This window comes from Xiphophorus couchianus, chromosome 7, assembly GCF_001444195.1.
Source record: "Xiphophorus couchianus chromosome 7, X_couchianus-1.0, whole genome shotgun sequence".
In the NCBI taxonomy this organism is placed as follows: Eukaryota; Metazoa; Chordata; class Actinopteri; order Cyprinodontiformes; family Poeciliidae; genus Xiphophorus; species Xiphophorus couchianus.
In genome coordinates this window covers 6,423,634-6,439,276 of record NC_040234.1, presented here as the reverse complement: position 1 = coordinate 6,439,276, position 15,643 = coordinate 6,423,634, and the positions used below count along the sequence as shown (strand labels likewise).

The following is a 15,643-nucleotide window of genomic DNA, read 5'->3' as shown; positions in this document are numbered from 1 at the left end:
AATTACTTTTTTGTTTATTTTGCTAATAACAAAAAGAAACATAACGAATGTCATTTGCATGTGTTTATTGTAAATAACTTTTAACGGTATAGTGTTTTGCAAAAATGTGGTTAGAAACACATTTAAAATATCTTTTGGGGATTATTTGGAATTGGAGCATGTTTAAGTAGAAAAAAATAATTCATGGTTGTTTTTTTGTTTTGTTCGTTTTTGTTTCTGTTGGCAATAAAAATTACAAAGGTTTGTGTCGATACTGAGGGAGCCATGAATTCCAGCTGCAGTTTTTTTGCGTATGCCTCCACCAATTTTGTGAAAAAAAGGAAATGTATATAACATTTCTGCACATTCTTCTTTGTAAAATAGCTCATACTTAGTCATATTAGATAGAGATCCTCTGTGAAGATTAATTTTCAGGTCTGAACTTTGACTGGGCCGTTTTAATCATTCTACTGTCGCGTTGGCCTGGTTGTTTTCTGAGCCCCTTTCCGAATCTCAAACTTCCACTTTTTGATTCTTCATCTGGATAAGGAGGTCAACTATGTGCTGCTTCACGTGGTCTGTCACACAACATCCCAATAAAAGACAGCGACGTTTGTGTTTGTAACACGTCGAACGTCCGAGAAAAGAAAACGTTGCGGAGACAATTAAAAGTTTTGTCCCGACTCATAAAAGTTTCCGTCCAACAAATGGCCGTCTTTTCACGAGCCAGAGGTCAGGCCTCCGAGAAAGAAATTAATCACACTCCTGAAATACATAAAGAGGGCCCGAGGTATTTGTGGTGTGGACTGAGTGTGAATTTGTTGGGTGATTAAAGGCTAAATTTAGCCTCTTGTCCGCTGAGGGCCGCAGGCCGGCCAGCCAGTGGCAGACTGGCTCTTTTCCATCACTGGGCCAAGTGGGGCTTTACAGGGACCGAACTGGACAAATACCACTGTTCCTGGAAGTGAACTCCTTTTCTCTCTCTCTCTCTCTACACACTGCAACATATCTTGTCTTGCATAATTTTTATTAAATATTTCCTTCATTGAAGGCCAGTGGTGGAAAGTAACAAAGTACAAGTACTTAGTTACTGTACTTAAGCACAATTTTCATGTATCTGTACTTTACTTAAGTAGATTTAATTAATACTTTCGACTTTTACTCCACTACATTTTACAGTATCTGTACTTTCTACTTCACTACATTTCTACAAAACCGTCGCGTTACTCGTTACATCCAAGTCGCATTGCATGTGAAGTTCAGGGGCTTAACGTGGGGCTGTAAAATCCAAGCAATAACGTGACTTACTAATTACGTGTGTCTGTTGTTACCCATCGATTCTTCTGAACGGATCCTTACTAAGTCCTATAGGCCTGGAGCCTCACTGAGAGATGTTCATTGTTCTTGTGATGCTCTGCGTACACTGCAGTAGTTATTATTATTTTATTTTATTAAAATACTGTATATATAGATTTATTTAATTGGCAAATAAATAAAACAAGAAATTAAGAGCACACAGAGCATGCTCATTGCTCCATGATTGTTTTCGTCACCTGTCATGGTGGCAGACAGGGTGAAAACAGTCATGGTGGCTTGGCTACTTCTTGCTTGTTGCTCCTTGAACAGTGTTCATAGTTGGGCGTTGTTTGTTACCATTAGGGCGTTGCCTTAATTACTACGTTTAAAGGTGCAGGCAGTTGTGGTTTCTGACATGGGCGATATGGGCAGCCGCCCAGGGAGTTATCTTTTTAGGGATGGGAGGAGACCTCTGCGGATTGTGGCACAGAGATGAAAACAAAGCAGAACAAAGAGTTTGTAATCATAATGATACTGGTAAAAGTTATTTCAGCTCTACGTATTTAATATCTGTGTTTTTATGGGAATGTGGATTTTTCAGATCAGTTTGAGAAGCAATTTGGATTGTTGCACTTCATTTTATTGTGTCATGTAGCGCGGGGCTACATGACACAATAAAAAAAAGTGAAGTTCATGCCATGTTAGGACAAGAGACAAAATGTTTCCATCCCTGAAATTATGATGCATAGAATCACATATCAAAGTCTAAACTATGTTACAGAGAGTAAACACAATGAAAACATCCATTATCTGTGGCGTTGTTCATTAAAATGGCACATTTCTGATGTATTAAAATTAAATACGAGAGGTAACTTAATGGTATTTTATAATGCACTCAGCAAGTACTTTTACTTTTAATACTTAAGTATTTTTAAAAAGCCAGTACTTTTTTACTTTTACTCAAGTAAAAATGTTAATGTGGTACTTTTACTTCTACTAGAGTACATTGTTTGAGTACTTTCTCCACCACTGTTGAAGGCAATTTGATGCAGCACAGCCATCATTTGATGGTTTTGACCAGCGGAGTTCTGCTAATTTTATTCTTAAAGACTGAAACGTGAAAACTACCTTTCTATAAGAAGTGAATTGAACGTAAAATATAAAACATTTGTTTATTGAACAGTCTAACTTTGCACATCAGCTCGAATACAACCTTCATAAAAGGAAATGTGGTGGTGGCAGCATCATGATATGGGCACACATCAAAGTCCAGACTGAAAATCCAACTGAAAGTGAACAGATTTGAAAATAGTTTTTTTTTTTTACAGACTCTTCCACTGTAAAAAGCAATTACAGTGACATCTACAGCACTGTAATTACACACGCCTATGAGTGTGTAGGTGCAATTTCACCTACACACATCTAGGTGAATTCGCACCTAAATGCAAATTAATTTCAAAGTGCTCAACTGCGCCATATAATCTGGATATGAACCTTTGCGTTTCAGGGGTTTTTGTGGCAAACAGCCAGAGGATCCTTGGTTCAAATCCCCAGCTTGGTCTTCTTGTGTGGAGTTTTCATGAGTGAGTCCTCTCTGGATGCTAAATAACAAGTAACGTTTTTGCAGTAACTGGCAGATTATTTCACTTGTAACATGGAAACAATGTCGTATTAGTGGAACTATACATTTTTTTTATCAGTATGAAGGAATTATGGTCTTAAAACAAACTCCTACATCTTGCTGAAAGTTTACTTGTAAGTTAGTTTGTGTCTCATTTCAAATTTCCTGAGATATTTGCTTTAGAAGCAAAAACACTTAGTTCGATTTAATGTTTTTGTGGCGATGAAGGCGTGGTACAGTTTTTATGTGTTAGAAAATACAGTTGTCAAATAAACGCATAGTTTAGTATGTTAACACATAATCTAGTCTTTCTTACCAGCGATCTGTGGTACAAAGCTGGTTCCATATAATCTGGCTGCTTGGTTTAAGTAACTCAACCACTTCAAATTTCATTAAGCGATACTGCAACAATAATTATCGACATGCTTTGTTATTGCTTTGTGCACGTTAAATGTCAAATGCAACTACATATACCACAATTCAATTAAGTTCTAAGTCAGTCAGACTGGTCAGTTATAAAATATCTATTAAAAATGTTGTCTCATTGCAAAAATATCACAATATTGTATTTTATTTGATGTCAAAAATCAAAATAACAAAAAAAAAGAAAGAAAGAAGCTCCAGATAAACTTTGTTGTGCTGTGTAAAAATGTCCTGGAGTGGAAACTGACTGATGAGACAAAGGTCTTCACTCAGTTATTCCTACAGATCTCCTGTCACTCCTCAGCCACTGGACCAAAGAGCCCAGCACTCATGTCATGTCCTGGACTCACTGCCAAACTCTGGACCTGCACTAAGGAGTCCGGCTCTCACTCTAACGTAAGGCTTCACTCTTTACAAGATGCTGAATTGAGCTTGTTTGTCATTATCTTTCTGAAATGAAATCAATGTGAAATCAAAGTCAATTTCATGCGAACAAAATTAGTGTTTTTTGATGATTCTTTCTTGTGGAAACTAAACTAAAACATTAATACCGCCCCAAAGTCCTATATATATATGACTTAAATTATATATATACATATATATATATATATATATATATATATATATATATATAATATATATATATATATAGATATAGATATGACTTGAAAGACATTTAAATTTGTAACCTTGAAATTGGGCCTCTGTCTCTTTAAAAACTCCTGAAACCCCGCCTTCAGGAAGTGATCACAACATGGCTCCTCTATTAACCCTTTAATGTTTTTTGCCCAGGTGTTTTGTACAGCTGAATGGTTGCCACGGGAGATTTCAAATATTTCTCAAACATGCATGAAATAATCAAAGCAACAATACATGTATGTTTTTGATGAGGGAAGAACATTACAACAAGATGTGTAGCTCAAAAAAGTCAATTTTACATAACACCGCCCCTTTAAAACGCCCCATGTGAGACGGCTCCATGTTGGTACCAAACATAATGTATTAATGTATGCATTAATAAAAATGTAACAATAACAAAACAACAAACTTCATATGAGCCTTTGAGTTTTAATTAAGGTCCAATGGTGAACATGGATTCATTACAAAAACATTCTAAGTATTTGGGACGTCCCCAAAACATGGAGCCCTGGGCTACTGCCCTTACAAGCCCCTTCTGAAGTACAGCCTCTTTTCAGAGGGTTTTACCAGAAAAATCCCTGTAGATCAGTACTTTCTAAAATAATCACACCAGCAAATACAACTAATCCACTTTATAAGTTACTTTTCATCCATTCCTCACTCTGCAGTGAAGATTAGTTCTGGGTTGTTGTTTTTTTTTTTTTAATTCTCTTAGACTTTTTAGTTTTTTTTCCATTATTTTTGTTTTGTTTCCCCAGCGTCCTATGTTTGGGTCTTCCTTCCTTCTACCTCTGTCCATGTCACCTCAAGCGCTCAGTAGACGGTCCTTGTTTCCTTTTGCTTGGGCAGAAGTGCTTGACATTGTTTTCTGCTGTTTGTTCAGCTGTGCACAGTGAAGTCCTGTTTTCTGCCTCTGGCTTGTTGTTGGGGAATCACATTGTGCTCCAGTACTTTTCGGTTAGCCAAATGAATTTAAAATGAAGATTTCTCACTGCCAATAAATTTGGTTATTCATTACAAAGGAATATAACAAAACTTGCTATTTGAGAAAACCATCTCCATGGTACGATGAGTAAATAAGCCGGTTTTTAAACCCACATTAAATAAAAATCAATTTATTTTTCTAAGGTGAACACTTACTGATGGTTTTCTGCCGCTACCATGTCCAACTCATTTGTACCTCATACCATGTCGCCATTAAGGCGGTAAAGTGTGAGTTTCACCCATCTCTGCCATGTCTTGAGAAGAGTTGTAAATCCTTTTTTCTCGCGCAGCTGTGTTAGAAGCGTGGCTCTCAGGTGTGAGACTAACACGCTCGTCGCATTTTAATCATCTCTGGATGTTGTTATAAAATGAGGAGGGAGGAACGGAGATGAGAGGCTAAAGAAAAACTAACAGGAAGTCAGAAGTACGGGAAAAGAAAAAAAACGTTGCGACTTTTCTTTTGATGTCCTCAGCCTCAAAGCCCAAGAAAGTGCAGTTAATTATGAATCAATAATATATTTTATTAAAACATATGAAGTGAAAATGTTAATAAATAAATTTTTTGCAATTTGGTTGCCACAATAGGGGAACAAATGCTTCCTTTCCCCAGTTACTTCCTCTTGCTCCTCCAGGGAGACACTGAGCCTCCCAATGACAAGTAGGAAAAAAAGGCCATTCTGCCCGGTAACAGAAAAACGCCTACAAGTAAAAAAAAAAATTTCCTCTCTATTCTCTACATTTTTCTACAGTTTTGATAATAAAACATTGACAACCACGTATAAGTGTTTTTGTTTGTTTGTTTGTAACTGTGCTACCTCTGAGTATTTCTGTCTCTAGAGGAAATAGTGTCAAAAATGATTTTTTAAACCCCTTTTTACAGAAAATGTAAAAAGGATTTTTTTTTTTCAGTTATTTTAAATATTTCTTTTCAGTAATGGTAAGTTTCATATTAAATGAAATCTGTGTCAAAGGGAGTCACGGAGCCATAAGAAATGTTTTTGTTTGCAGTAATCAGAGAATCATAATTAAGAGAGAGGAAGATTATGGGTTTTCTTCCTGTCACGATGACAAATTTTGCTGGACGGTAAATTGTCCCAGAAGTTATTGTGATAAACGATTATATTGTTGTTTTGAGACCATCTCCAAGTAATATAATGGTAATAATGTTATAAAAAAGCAAGAACACATTCTCAAAGATCAATAAACTTTAAATTCTAATGAACATTTAACACTGGAACTGGAAGACATTTGAAATATCCAAAATAAACAAAAACAACAGAAATAACAAATAAAATGAATTATGAACAAAGTGATCTTTAAAAAAAAGGATAGTTGTGCTCAAAGCACCAGACTGAAGACTTTTATCATTCAGTTTTTGGTAGAAAGAGAGAAAAAAGAGGAAAGCAATAAATCAAGCAAATGAAAATTATTGAGTTTTCTTTTAATTTATCATGAAATTAATTGATTTATTGTTTATTTTGACTGGCCTAATTACTGACATAGATTGGTATTTAAATTTGGGGTTTAAATATTCTAACTTATTGAATGGGTCAATATGTAAAAAACAAAAGCCTATCCTGTAAAAAACACAAAAACGTCAACATTACTTTTTTGTAACAGATAAAATATTGTAGCACCTTGGACTTATGGTTGTTGTTTTTAAAAAGTTATTAATTGAAGTTTATTGTGTTTAAGTTTTGAGGTTTCACATATCTGAAAATAAAATAATAATAATAATAATAATAATAATAATAATAATAATAATAATAATAACACACAATCACCTTTGTTCTTCCTAAATAATTAAATTCAGGTGAGATGCATGTTGACTGCAATGAAAATTGAACAGGACTTCATTACAGTACCGGTAATTGTTTGAAATTTGGGGTTTAATTTGGGCTGATTGGACCAGATCACTGTGAACAGTTGTACTCACAGATTTTTTCACTTTATTTTTTCCCTTTAACCCAAGTTACATGTTTTTCTGCTGCAGGAGGAAACCAGGACAGGAACAGGAAACCCAACAAAAACTACAAAAGGAAATGTTCCAACAAAAGTTCCCACCAAGAGTCAGCAGTGTTAGGTGCTTCATCTCCTATCCTACCTTACATATCATCTGTTTGATTTATTCAAATCTTTTTTTTGTCAATGTAGATCAAACGGTACTCTGGAATACTAGTTATTATTTAGATTTCAAACTTGAGTCACTTCCACAGCTTCGTGTTTCTGCGAATGATGAATTTCATTCATTGCGTAAAGCAAAAGACAAAGCCAGAACGGCATGTATAGTACAAAAATGTTTATTTAGTAACAGTTTTTTTGTAAACACTTGAGGTAAATTAACATTTACATCAACTTGTCTTTACAAATAGCATCATTCATACACAAGGCACTTCTCTTGTTTTAAGACGGCGTTTGAAAACAGATTGCAGCTGTGAGCGTCGTGAGATGGTTCCTTCTCCCTGATGGGCCAGAGACATCATGCTCCGCATGAAAAAAATAAATGAAAAAATACTGTTAGTGGAAAGAGAGTTTCAAGTAGTCACGGGGACAACGCTCTTTGAACCCAACATCCTGTCAGGGTTGCGGGATTGGGGAAGGGCCAGCTGCCCGTTCTCTCTGAACGGGCAGGGCTGTCTTGATATGTGACGTCTGACCGGAGTCCCAGCAGGTTTGTGGGAACACATTAACTAAACAAACACAAAAATATTCCAGCTGTTTTTGTTTTTCTCTCCTTTTTCAATGTCCGGACACTTTGCTATCAGTGCGTGAGACGAATGAGCCTTTTGGTAGTATTCCTATGTCTGTGAACAGTTGTGGTTTTTAAGACTTTTCACCTTGTCATTAGCAGTCTTGCGTCACATTACATCTCTCCGCCTCTTAATACTGTTAGCTCTGTTACTGTAGAGGAGCACCTTTACTTCCTAAATGTGCAAGTACCGACTTCTAAAATGTAAACGTTAAAAATCATAAATAATAATAATAGCAAAAAAGCGAGTCTTTCTGGTGCTTTTTTTTTTAAATTGAAGTTACAAAGGTTGTTTTAGCTTTGTGTTTTATCCTTGCATAGTTTTATACCTATCCTTATACCTATAAATAAGGTATACTATGCTTGGACTATACAGTAACATGATTTTGTAGCGTCTCTACTTTGCTGAAAAATGTCCTCCTTCACCCTGTTCCTACTCCTGTCCCTCACTGCAGCTGCTGGCTGTGCAGACGACATGTGAAATACTGCCTACATAAAATAGTATTAAAGGAAGGAGTTTCATATTTTTGAAGTGAAGTTCTGTTACATGACTAACTACAGCAGCATATAACCCACTTAGTCTCTTCATTTAGTAAGTCCTCATGAGTTGGTCCTGAAGGTTGAACATCATGTCTAGTCTAATATGGGACAAGACCAAATTATATGTCCATTGTATTAAAATAACTCTGACATCAAAAATGTCAGTGGTTTATGTAAACACTGTTTTATGAAGAGTTAAATCATTTTCACGTCTTGCAATATCAACATAGGAAATGGAAGTCGAAGGCAGTGCACCACCAATTATCTTCATGTTCAAAATATGTATTAATCCTGGAATATCTCAGGTGTTTGTTGCAGTTTAAGCCAGTGTTTTTCCTTTTTATAGTGCTTTACTTTTATATTATTTACATTTAACTATGAAACTGTGCTTAGTTCGCTGTACACATCTCACATAGGAACGCCACTGGTGATGTGTCAACTCTGACCTCCATTTCAGGTGTAAAAAAAAATCAGCAGTTTAAATAGCCATTGATTACTAATAGGAACCGTTTTAAGGTTGCTAAAATAGCATTTACATAAACTGTTACGGCATTTCGAGATTTGAGCATTTTTAAGACGGTAGAAGATTGGGGATTATGTCTTTTTGGATTAGCTAGTTGTTAGTTCAGCCTAGCTTCTGCCACTGAGGCTGACGCTAGCTAGTAGCTTCTGCCACTGAGGCTGACGCTAGCTAGTAGCTTCTGTCTCCAGAGCTTGGTAATGTGAATTTATACTGATGAATATGCCTTGAGACTTATCTATTGCAAGTAAGTTAACTGCTTAAAAAAACCTTTAGCAGAACTTCACTTTTAAATCCTTAACTGTCCCTCTAATTCTTCATTGTGCTATTATGCTCAGTAACATGTCAAGTACAGATCAGGTTTTTCACTCAGGTGCGCCGGTGAGGGGCTCGTGACAATATACCGTAGATTAAGGTTAATGTAAAGTGAAACGGCATTTTGAAAATGCTTGCTGCGTGAGCAACCAAACAAGACAGTGACACACCACATACACAGAAGTGCGTGGCGGTTGATGAGTTAACATCTCAGGTTCTCTGAAGGTGTCCAAGTATCGCGACGAGCACAAGAGAAATAAAAAGCATTAGTGGGGGGTACTGCACAACAGCGTTTCAAAAACGCACAACAGCTGTTTTTGTTTTTTCTTTTTAATCTGAGTTGCTGCTCAGTCAAAAACTGACTACTACAGGGATGGGGTATGTGAGTAAAAGTCAATTCGGTTTCTTAAAAAAATAGCACTTTTCAGAATAAAACTAATGAAGAAGCACATGAAGTGTGTAACAATAAAAAAATAATGGAGCTTCCAAGGTTGCTATTGTTGTTCAGGTGTGATTAAAAAGGTAGTTGTGGGTATATGGGGGAAAGAAATTACCCACCCAAATAACTACAAAATACTTGTTACAAATCCTTAACCAAAACCCTCTGGGATGCTATATTTTGAATATCATGTTGCCTGGTGTATTTTTGGATTATATTTTAAACGTTTTTGGCATGCAATAACTTTGTGCAATATATTTTTTACTTATGTTGACTGAAAGCAGAGTCAGGTAACCATTTTCTCTGAGAGGACAAGGTCAGTTATGGGAATCACTTGGTTAATTTTGACCTGCATTGTTTTTTTTATTTATTTTTCCTTCATCCTGATTGTTAAATTTTTAAAACATTGGCAAAAGAGATACATAGTGGATTTAGGGTAAAACTAAGTTAGTGTGCCAGTGCATCGGTGAGTTGTAGGACTACACTTTCTGCAATAATCTGTCTTGAAAACAATTATGTTGTCACATCTTGTTAAAAAAAACATCTACAACCTTTTAATGTGACATTGATTCAGAGTCTTTAGTAAACCCTCATAGTGAACAATAAGTCACCTAACATGGGGGCGTGCTGTGGTGGCGCAGGGGGTTAGCACGCCCCACGTTTGGAGGCCTTAGTCCTCGACACGGACGTCGCGGGTTTGACTCCTGGTCCCGACGACCTTTACTGCATGTCTTCCCCCTTCTCCTTCCCTGTTTCCTGTCAGCCTACTGTAGAAAAATACAAGCCACTAGCGCCGTTAAAAACTCTTCGGAGAAAATAAATAAAAAAATAAAAATAAAAAAAAGCTAACATGAATTGCAATAACATAACATAGAGCACTGACATTTTGCTTCCTGCAGCTGAAATGCAATTTTTCATTCACTATTAGGCCGTATCAAAGAAAACCAGGGTTTTTAAGTTTTCTAAAGCACTAAAATGTTCTCTTATACCCCTCCTACTATTTAAATCATCTTAATGAAATCTCAGAGAAAGTGCCAAAGTGACCGGTGCTTTCTCTCCCACTTGTTGCTGTGCACTGCTGGGCAGCTGGCCAAGACAAAGCCACTACACGTTTCCCTCACTTACAGAAAAGTATCATGGTATTGGAAACTGAAATCAGCACCAGCAATCCCTCTTATGAAGGCAGTTCTGTTCTAAAACGACAACAAGTGGCATGCCTGAAGCGGCTGACCGGATAGGCTTGCTACCTGAACAGATAGTCAAGCTAATAACCAGCTTTAGATGACGTGGACATAGCGTTATTTAATGTCAGAATCTCATCATCTTCACACAGACATTAGGAAAATATGTCAGTTTGCACCAACAAATAAGAGTGAAGCACCACTAAGTCTTCCACCAAACCACGTTTCTAAAATGTGCCTTTAACAACATAGAATTTTACCTTCTGCTTTTTGTTAAAAGGTGTGATCATACTTTTTGTGCACAGTCTTAACAAACCTTACATAAGCAGCTCTACAATTCACCGATTGCACTAAAAGGCTACAGCTGGAGACGATAGTATTTGACCCAAGACTCTCAACACCACCCTGAATCCCCAGAGTCCGACACCCTTCCCGGTTCTCACGTGGTGGCAGCTGTCGCACTTACAAATGAAAACCTGTCTGTTATAGCTAATGACTAGTAAATTTAGTTTGCGTTAGGCCATGGGATCAAATATTTGAAAGCCAGAAAAGGACTTAGATTGGTGGGGCTAGGGAGCGATGGGTGAAGTCGGACCCTTCTGTCTGGGGAAGTGATTCCATACTAGCAGCTACATTTTATGCTGATTTGCTTTCCTGCCTCTTGTTACTTTGTCTTTTTGTATTTTTCTTAGATCTGGTTCCTACCTAAAGCAAGAATGTAATGCTTTCCTTGCGTGTTTAACAATCAGTGTTTGAGGGCGTGGTAGAAGGAAGCCGGAGGTGCTGTTGGAGGGGTGGGGGGACCCTAAAGGGCCAAAGCACTTCTAGACAGCCAGGTCGCTTGGCCTGGCCCTGACGTTGCTGCTCTTGCTCGCCCGGCTGAGCCGCCGAGGGTCTGTACTGGCCATGTGCGGAGGCTCGTGCATCTCCACCGTCGTGATGGTGCGGTGGACCTCCTTCTGTGTGTTGTTGCCTCCTCCGCCGCCTCTGTCGGTGGCTGGGCTGCTGCCGCCGGTGCTGCCTGAGGCGGCGTTGTTGGTGGTGTTGGCATTGCTGTTGGTGTTGTTGCTGGGAAGAAGCAGCGCAGCACCAGCCGGCATCTGCTGCTGTTCGTTCTCATTGTTGGCAGAAGAAGACGAGGATGGCGACGGGGAACCCATCTCCCGAGTCTGCTGCTCGGTGGCCAAGTTGGCCCAGTTCTGCTGCGTGGCCAGCCTGTGGTTGTTGCTGATGTAGTACTGAGAAGGGGAAGAAGACTGGCGAAGGGACTCTTCCTGCTGAAGGTCACCCATCTTGAACTCCGCTGCTGAAGCCATTGCCGCCGGCTTTACAGGTGGCAAGAACGCCCCGCTGCCTGCCGTCACATCTATGTAGTTGGGAGGGTAGCTGAGGCTGGATGGGACAGTTCTGGAGACTGAGGCCAAACACTGAGGCTCTTCAGCGTCGGTGCGCTGCAGCGACTCGCTGTCAGGGACGAACTCATTCGTCATGCCCTGCTTGAGTTTCTTCCATCCGAGGTGATAGATCTCTAACAAATTCAGCAAAAGAGACACGCAAGCCACCACAAGCATAAATATAATAAAAATGGTCTTTTCAGTGGGCCTTGATATGAAGCAGTCAACAGTGTTGGGGCACGGCCAACGTGCGCATTTGTACAGGGGCCTCAGCTGGAAGCCATACAGGAAATACTGGCCCAAAATGAAACCCACTTCAAACAGGGTCTTGAAAATAATATTGAACACGTAGGTGCGCAGCAGCGCACCTCTGATGCGGATTTTGCCGTGCTCGTCTCTGATGGGCGGCTTCTCCTTCTTCCCGCCGCCTCCAGAGTCGCCGCCGTTTCTGTAAAGGAGTTCCTTCTCCTCTTGGAACCTGTTCGCTTTGCGCATCTCCTCCTCCTTCTCTTTCCGCTTCTCCTCCATGCGGACGATGTGCAGCACGTGGCCCAGGTAGATGAGGGTCGGCGTGGACACGAAAATGATCTGCAGCACCCAAAAGCGGATGTGCGAGATGGGGAAGGCCTCGTCGTAGCAGACGTTCTCGCAGCCGGGCTGCTGGGTGTTGCAGGTGAAGTCGGACTGCTCGTCGCCCCAGACCTCTTCGGCCGCGGTGCCGAGCACCAGGATCCTGAAGATGAAGAGGACGGTCAGCCAGACTTTGCCGATGACTGTTGAGTGCTCCTGAGCATTCTCCAGCAGCCGCCCCAGAAAGCTCCAGTCGCCCATGCTTCCACGTTTCTAGCCTACGGAGAAAGTACAGGCTGGGGTGGAGTAAAAATAAAAAAAAGAAAGAGGACAGAGGAAGAGATTATGTCAAGAGAAACAAACGACCAATGACTCTTGAAACAGCTTCAAGGGACGAAGGCTCTTACCCTGAACTGAGACACTGTACATAGACACATACAACAACTGTTGGCATAAAACCGTCTATACCACTGAATACCTATCAGAAGAGGATCTGAACACAAAGCTGCAGCCTTTCAATACAGATGCTGGTATACTGTAAAAGCCACCTGTGTGATTGAAGCCCAGTTCATTGGCTTTTCTCTCTGTGTCTGTGTCAGGCCCTGTCTCTGTCTCCCACCTGCTCGCTCCGCTGCCCAGCAGGCATGTGCTGAGATCGACATTATTATGTTCGAAAACAGCATTTAGCAGAGATGGGGCTCTGGGATGCCACAACGTGCACACACACACACACACACACGCACACACACACACACACACACACACACACACACACACACACACACACATACACGCCATACACACATTTACACATCCCTCCCTCCCCTCGCCCCAGTCTCTGTCTGGTGTAACACACACACAAAATCTGCCTGAACCATATTTAAAAAATCTGTTACTGTATTTTTGACATAAGAATATTAAGCACTAAGATCTAACATGTTATTAAAACTCAAAATAGAAATTTAAAATAGGCTCAACATGTAAATATATCTTAAATAGCATTTTAGTTTGACGCGTCGTGAAAATGTTCAAATGATCTCCTGTTACTATTTTCTAGGGCCAAAATTGATGAATTCAGATTTTTCTGGTAAATAAATAGGAGCCAGCGTAAAGAGTCGTTTTTAATCGATTCGGTTTCAACGGCCTACAACTATCTCAATCATTGTCTGAAATCTTAAATCAACTATTTCCAGTGGCTTTTAAAACTGTGTATTTCAACAGGTATTTTTGCCAGCAGTTTGAAATGAACATGTAATAAATTGAGAAAATGGCAAAAAATCTGAATCAAAACTAAATTTGAGAGAAAACACTTACTGAAAACCTCTTGAATTAAAGGTGACAAATCCATCGACTAAGGTTCACAACCCGTTTGACACCTAGAAGAGAAAGCATTCGTCGAACATCAAATTACTGAGGCCTTTCGAGTCTTTGCAATAAAAAGCTGGACTCACACCGCAGTTGAACACTAAAGTACAAAACAACATCAAGAAACAGGAAACGGATGATTACTGAAGACACTCTGCTTGTTACCTGCTGTAAACTTTGCAAGACATAAAGGAATCCCACAGAGGTTACCCTCACTGGGTCAGGAAGTTTTCCTTTCCACTTTGCGGTAACTTTTCACTGGCAAAACCTCAAATTCAGCAAAGTTTAGCGGCATTTAAGGCCCACCAGCCGAACAGAGTCAGGTTCAAATACAAAGGCATACGTGCCAGACTCACAATGCAGAGTGTGCCAGAGTGCCCAGACTCCCTTTAAGCGCCACAAGCTTTGTCAGGCCGTTTTGTCCCTCAGTTGTTCAGTAAAACCCCGGAGCTGCTCTTAATTACCTTCAGATTTCTTCATTAACTCCCTCCTGACGACCAGAGGGAGGGAGAGTTTCGGCTCGTTTGTCCGTCATACCTTTGAAGATGTCAAAGTGACACAGGAAGATGAAATCCATCAGCCCGTCAGCGGTGGCATGGTCGGAAAAGCGTCGAGACCTCCTGCTGAGCGGCTCCCCGAAGTCTTACTTCTCTGATAATTTCATCAGCTCTTTTTTTGTTTTAAATGTTGCCGCAAAAAGAAAAAAAAAAAAAAAAAACCACTCACGGACTAACTTTTCCAGCTCCCTGGTCTGTCCTGGGGCTATAAGTAGTTTATCGTATTCTCGTAACAGTAATATAATAAGAAGAAGAAAAAGTTGCCCTCTGTTTGTTGTCAGTTTATGGAGCGTCGGCCTGGAGACGCAGATGTTGCTCGGTTAAACGGAGCTGGGACCCTTTTCCACCCATGTCTGGGCTGTCACACTATGTGACCATGCATGAGTGAATCCACGGAGTCATCTGCCTGTCCCGTCTCACACCACGCCCCGTGTCAACATACACCCCCATCCGCCCCCCCAACCCTCCACCCAAAAATAACTCTGCGGGCAAAAAATTAAATAAATTATTATTATTATTATTATTATTATTATTATTATTTTTAATAATAAAAAATAAATAAATAAATAAAAACAAAAATAAAACAATTTTTTTTAAAGAAAAAAACTGCTTTGGGATTACTGCAATAATAAGATGAATACAGAGATACATGTCGTGATCTTGCTTGACCTCAAGATATTAATATCTTGTAATTAAAAAGTTGCATTTAAAAACTAACATAACAACAAGGGATGCACCGATTGCAGTTTTCTGGCCGATCGCCTGCCAATTCCAACTTTGACCGATGCCGATTTTTTTTCTGTCTTTCTTTCTTTCTTTTTTTGTCTGAAAACATTTGACATGACCTGTCAGGAAGTCCTCTCTAATGGAAGAGCAAAAGGGAACAGTGGCTGATTTTGAGACTTACGCAAAGGTAGACATCTTTGCGTCGGCGGAGAAGATCGGTTTCTCTTGTATCAGTAAATCTCCCAAAAATAATTTAAAAAAACATCTGAGCCAATGTTTTGGCGCACTCCTATTATGAACCTATTATGAACCATAAAGATAAACATTGCGATGTAGCATTTAGTC

The 15,643-nt window shown here is 39.4% G+C and overlaps 1 protein-coding gene across 2 annotated transcripts; it reads right to left on the bottom strand.

Annotated features, from left to right (window-relative positions):
• Positions 1-10,264: 10,264 nt before the first annotated feature.
• On the bottom strand, positions 10,265-14,931 carry gja3 (gap junction protein, alpha 3). 2 transcript variants are annotated; one of them, XM_028022029.1, is made up of 3 exons: positions 14,553-14,931; positions 13,965-14,026; positions 10,265-12,946 (listed from the first exon to the last, which is right to left on the bottom strand). In XM_028022029.1, exon 3 carries the CDS (start codon positions 12,909-12,911, stop codon positions 11,511-11,513), a length of 1,401 nt encoding a protein of 466 aa, XP_027877830.1. In that variant the 5' UTR covers positions 12,912-12,946; positions 13,965-14,026; positions 14,553-14,931; the 3' UTR covers positions 10,265-11,510. The 2 variants fall into 2 exon arrangements, with proteins under 2 accessions (XP_027877830.1, XP_027877829.1); XM_028022028.1 differs by having other exon boundaries at positions 13,965-14,931.
• Positions 14,932-15,643: the final 712 nt, after the last annotated feature.

What these genes read in the sequence shown, in the direction of transcription:
- gja3 (XM_028022028.1), bottom strand. Translation starts at nt 12,911, where the DNA reads ATGGGCGACTGGAGCTTTCTGGGGCGGCTGCTGGAGAATGCTCAGGAG.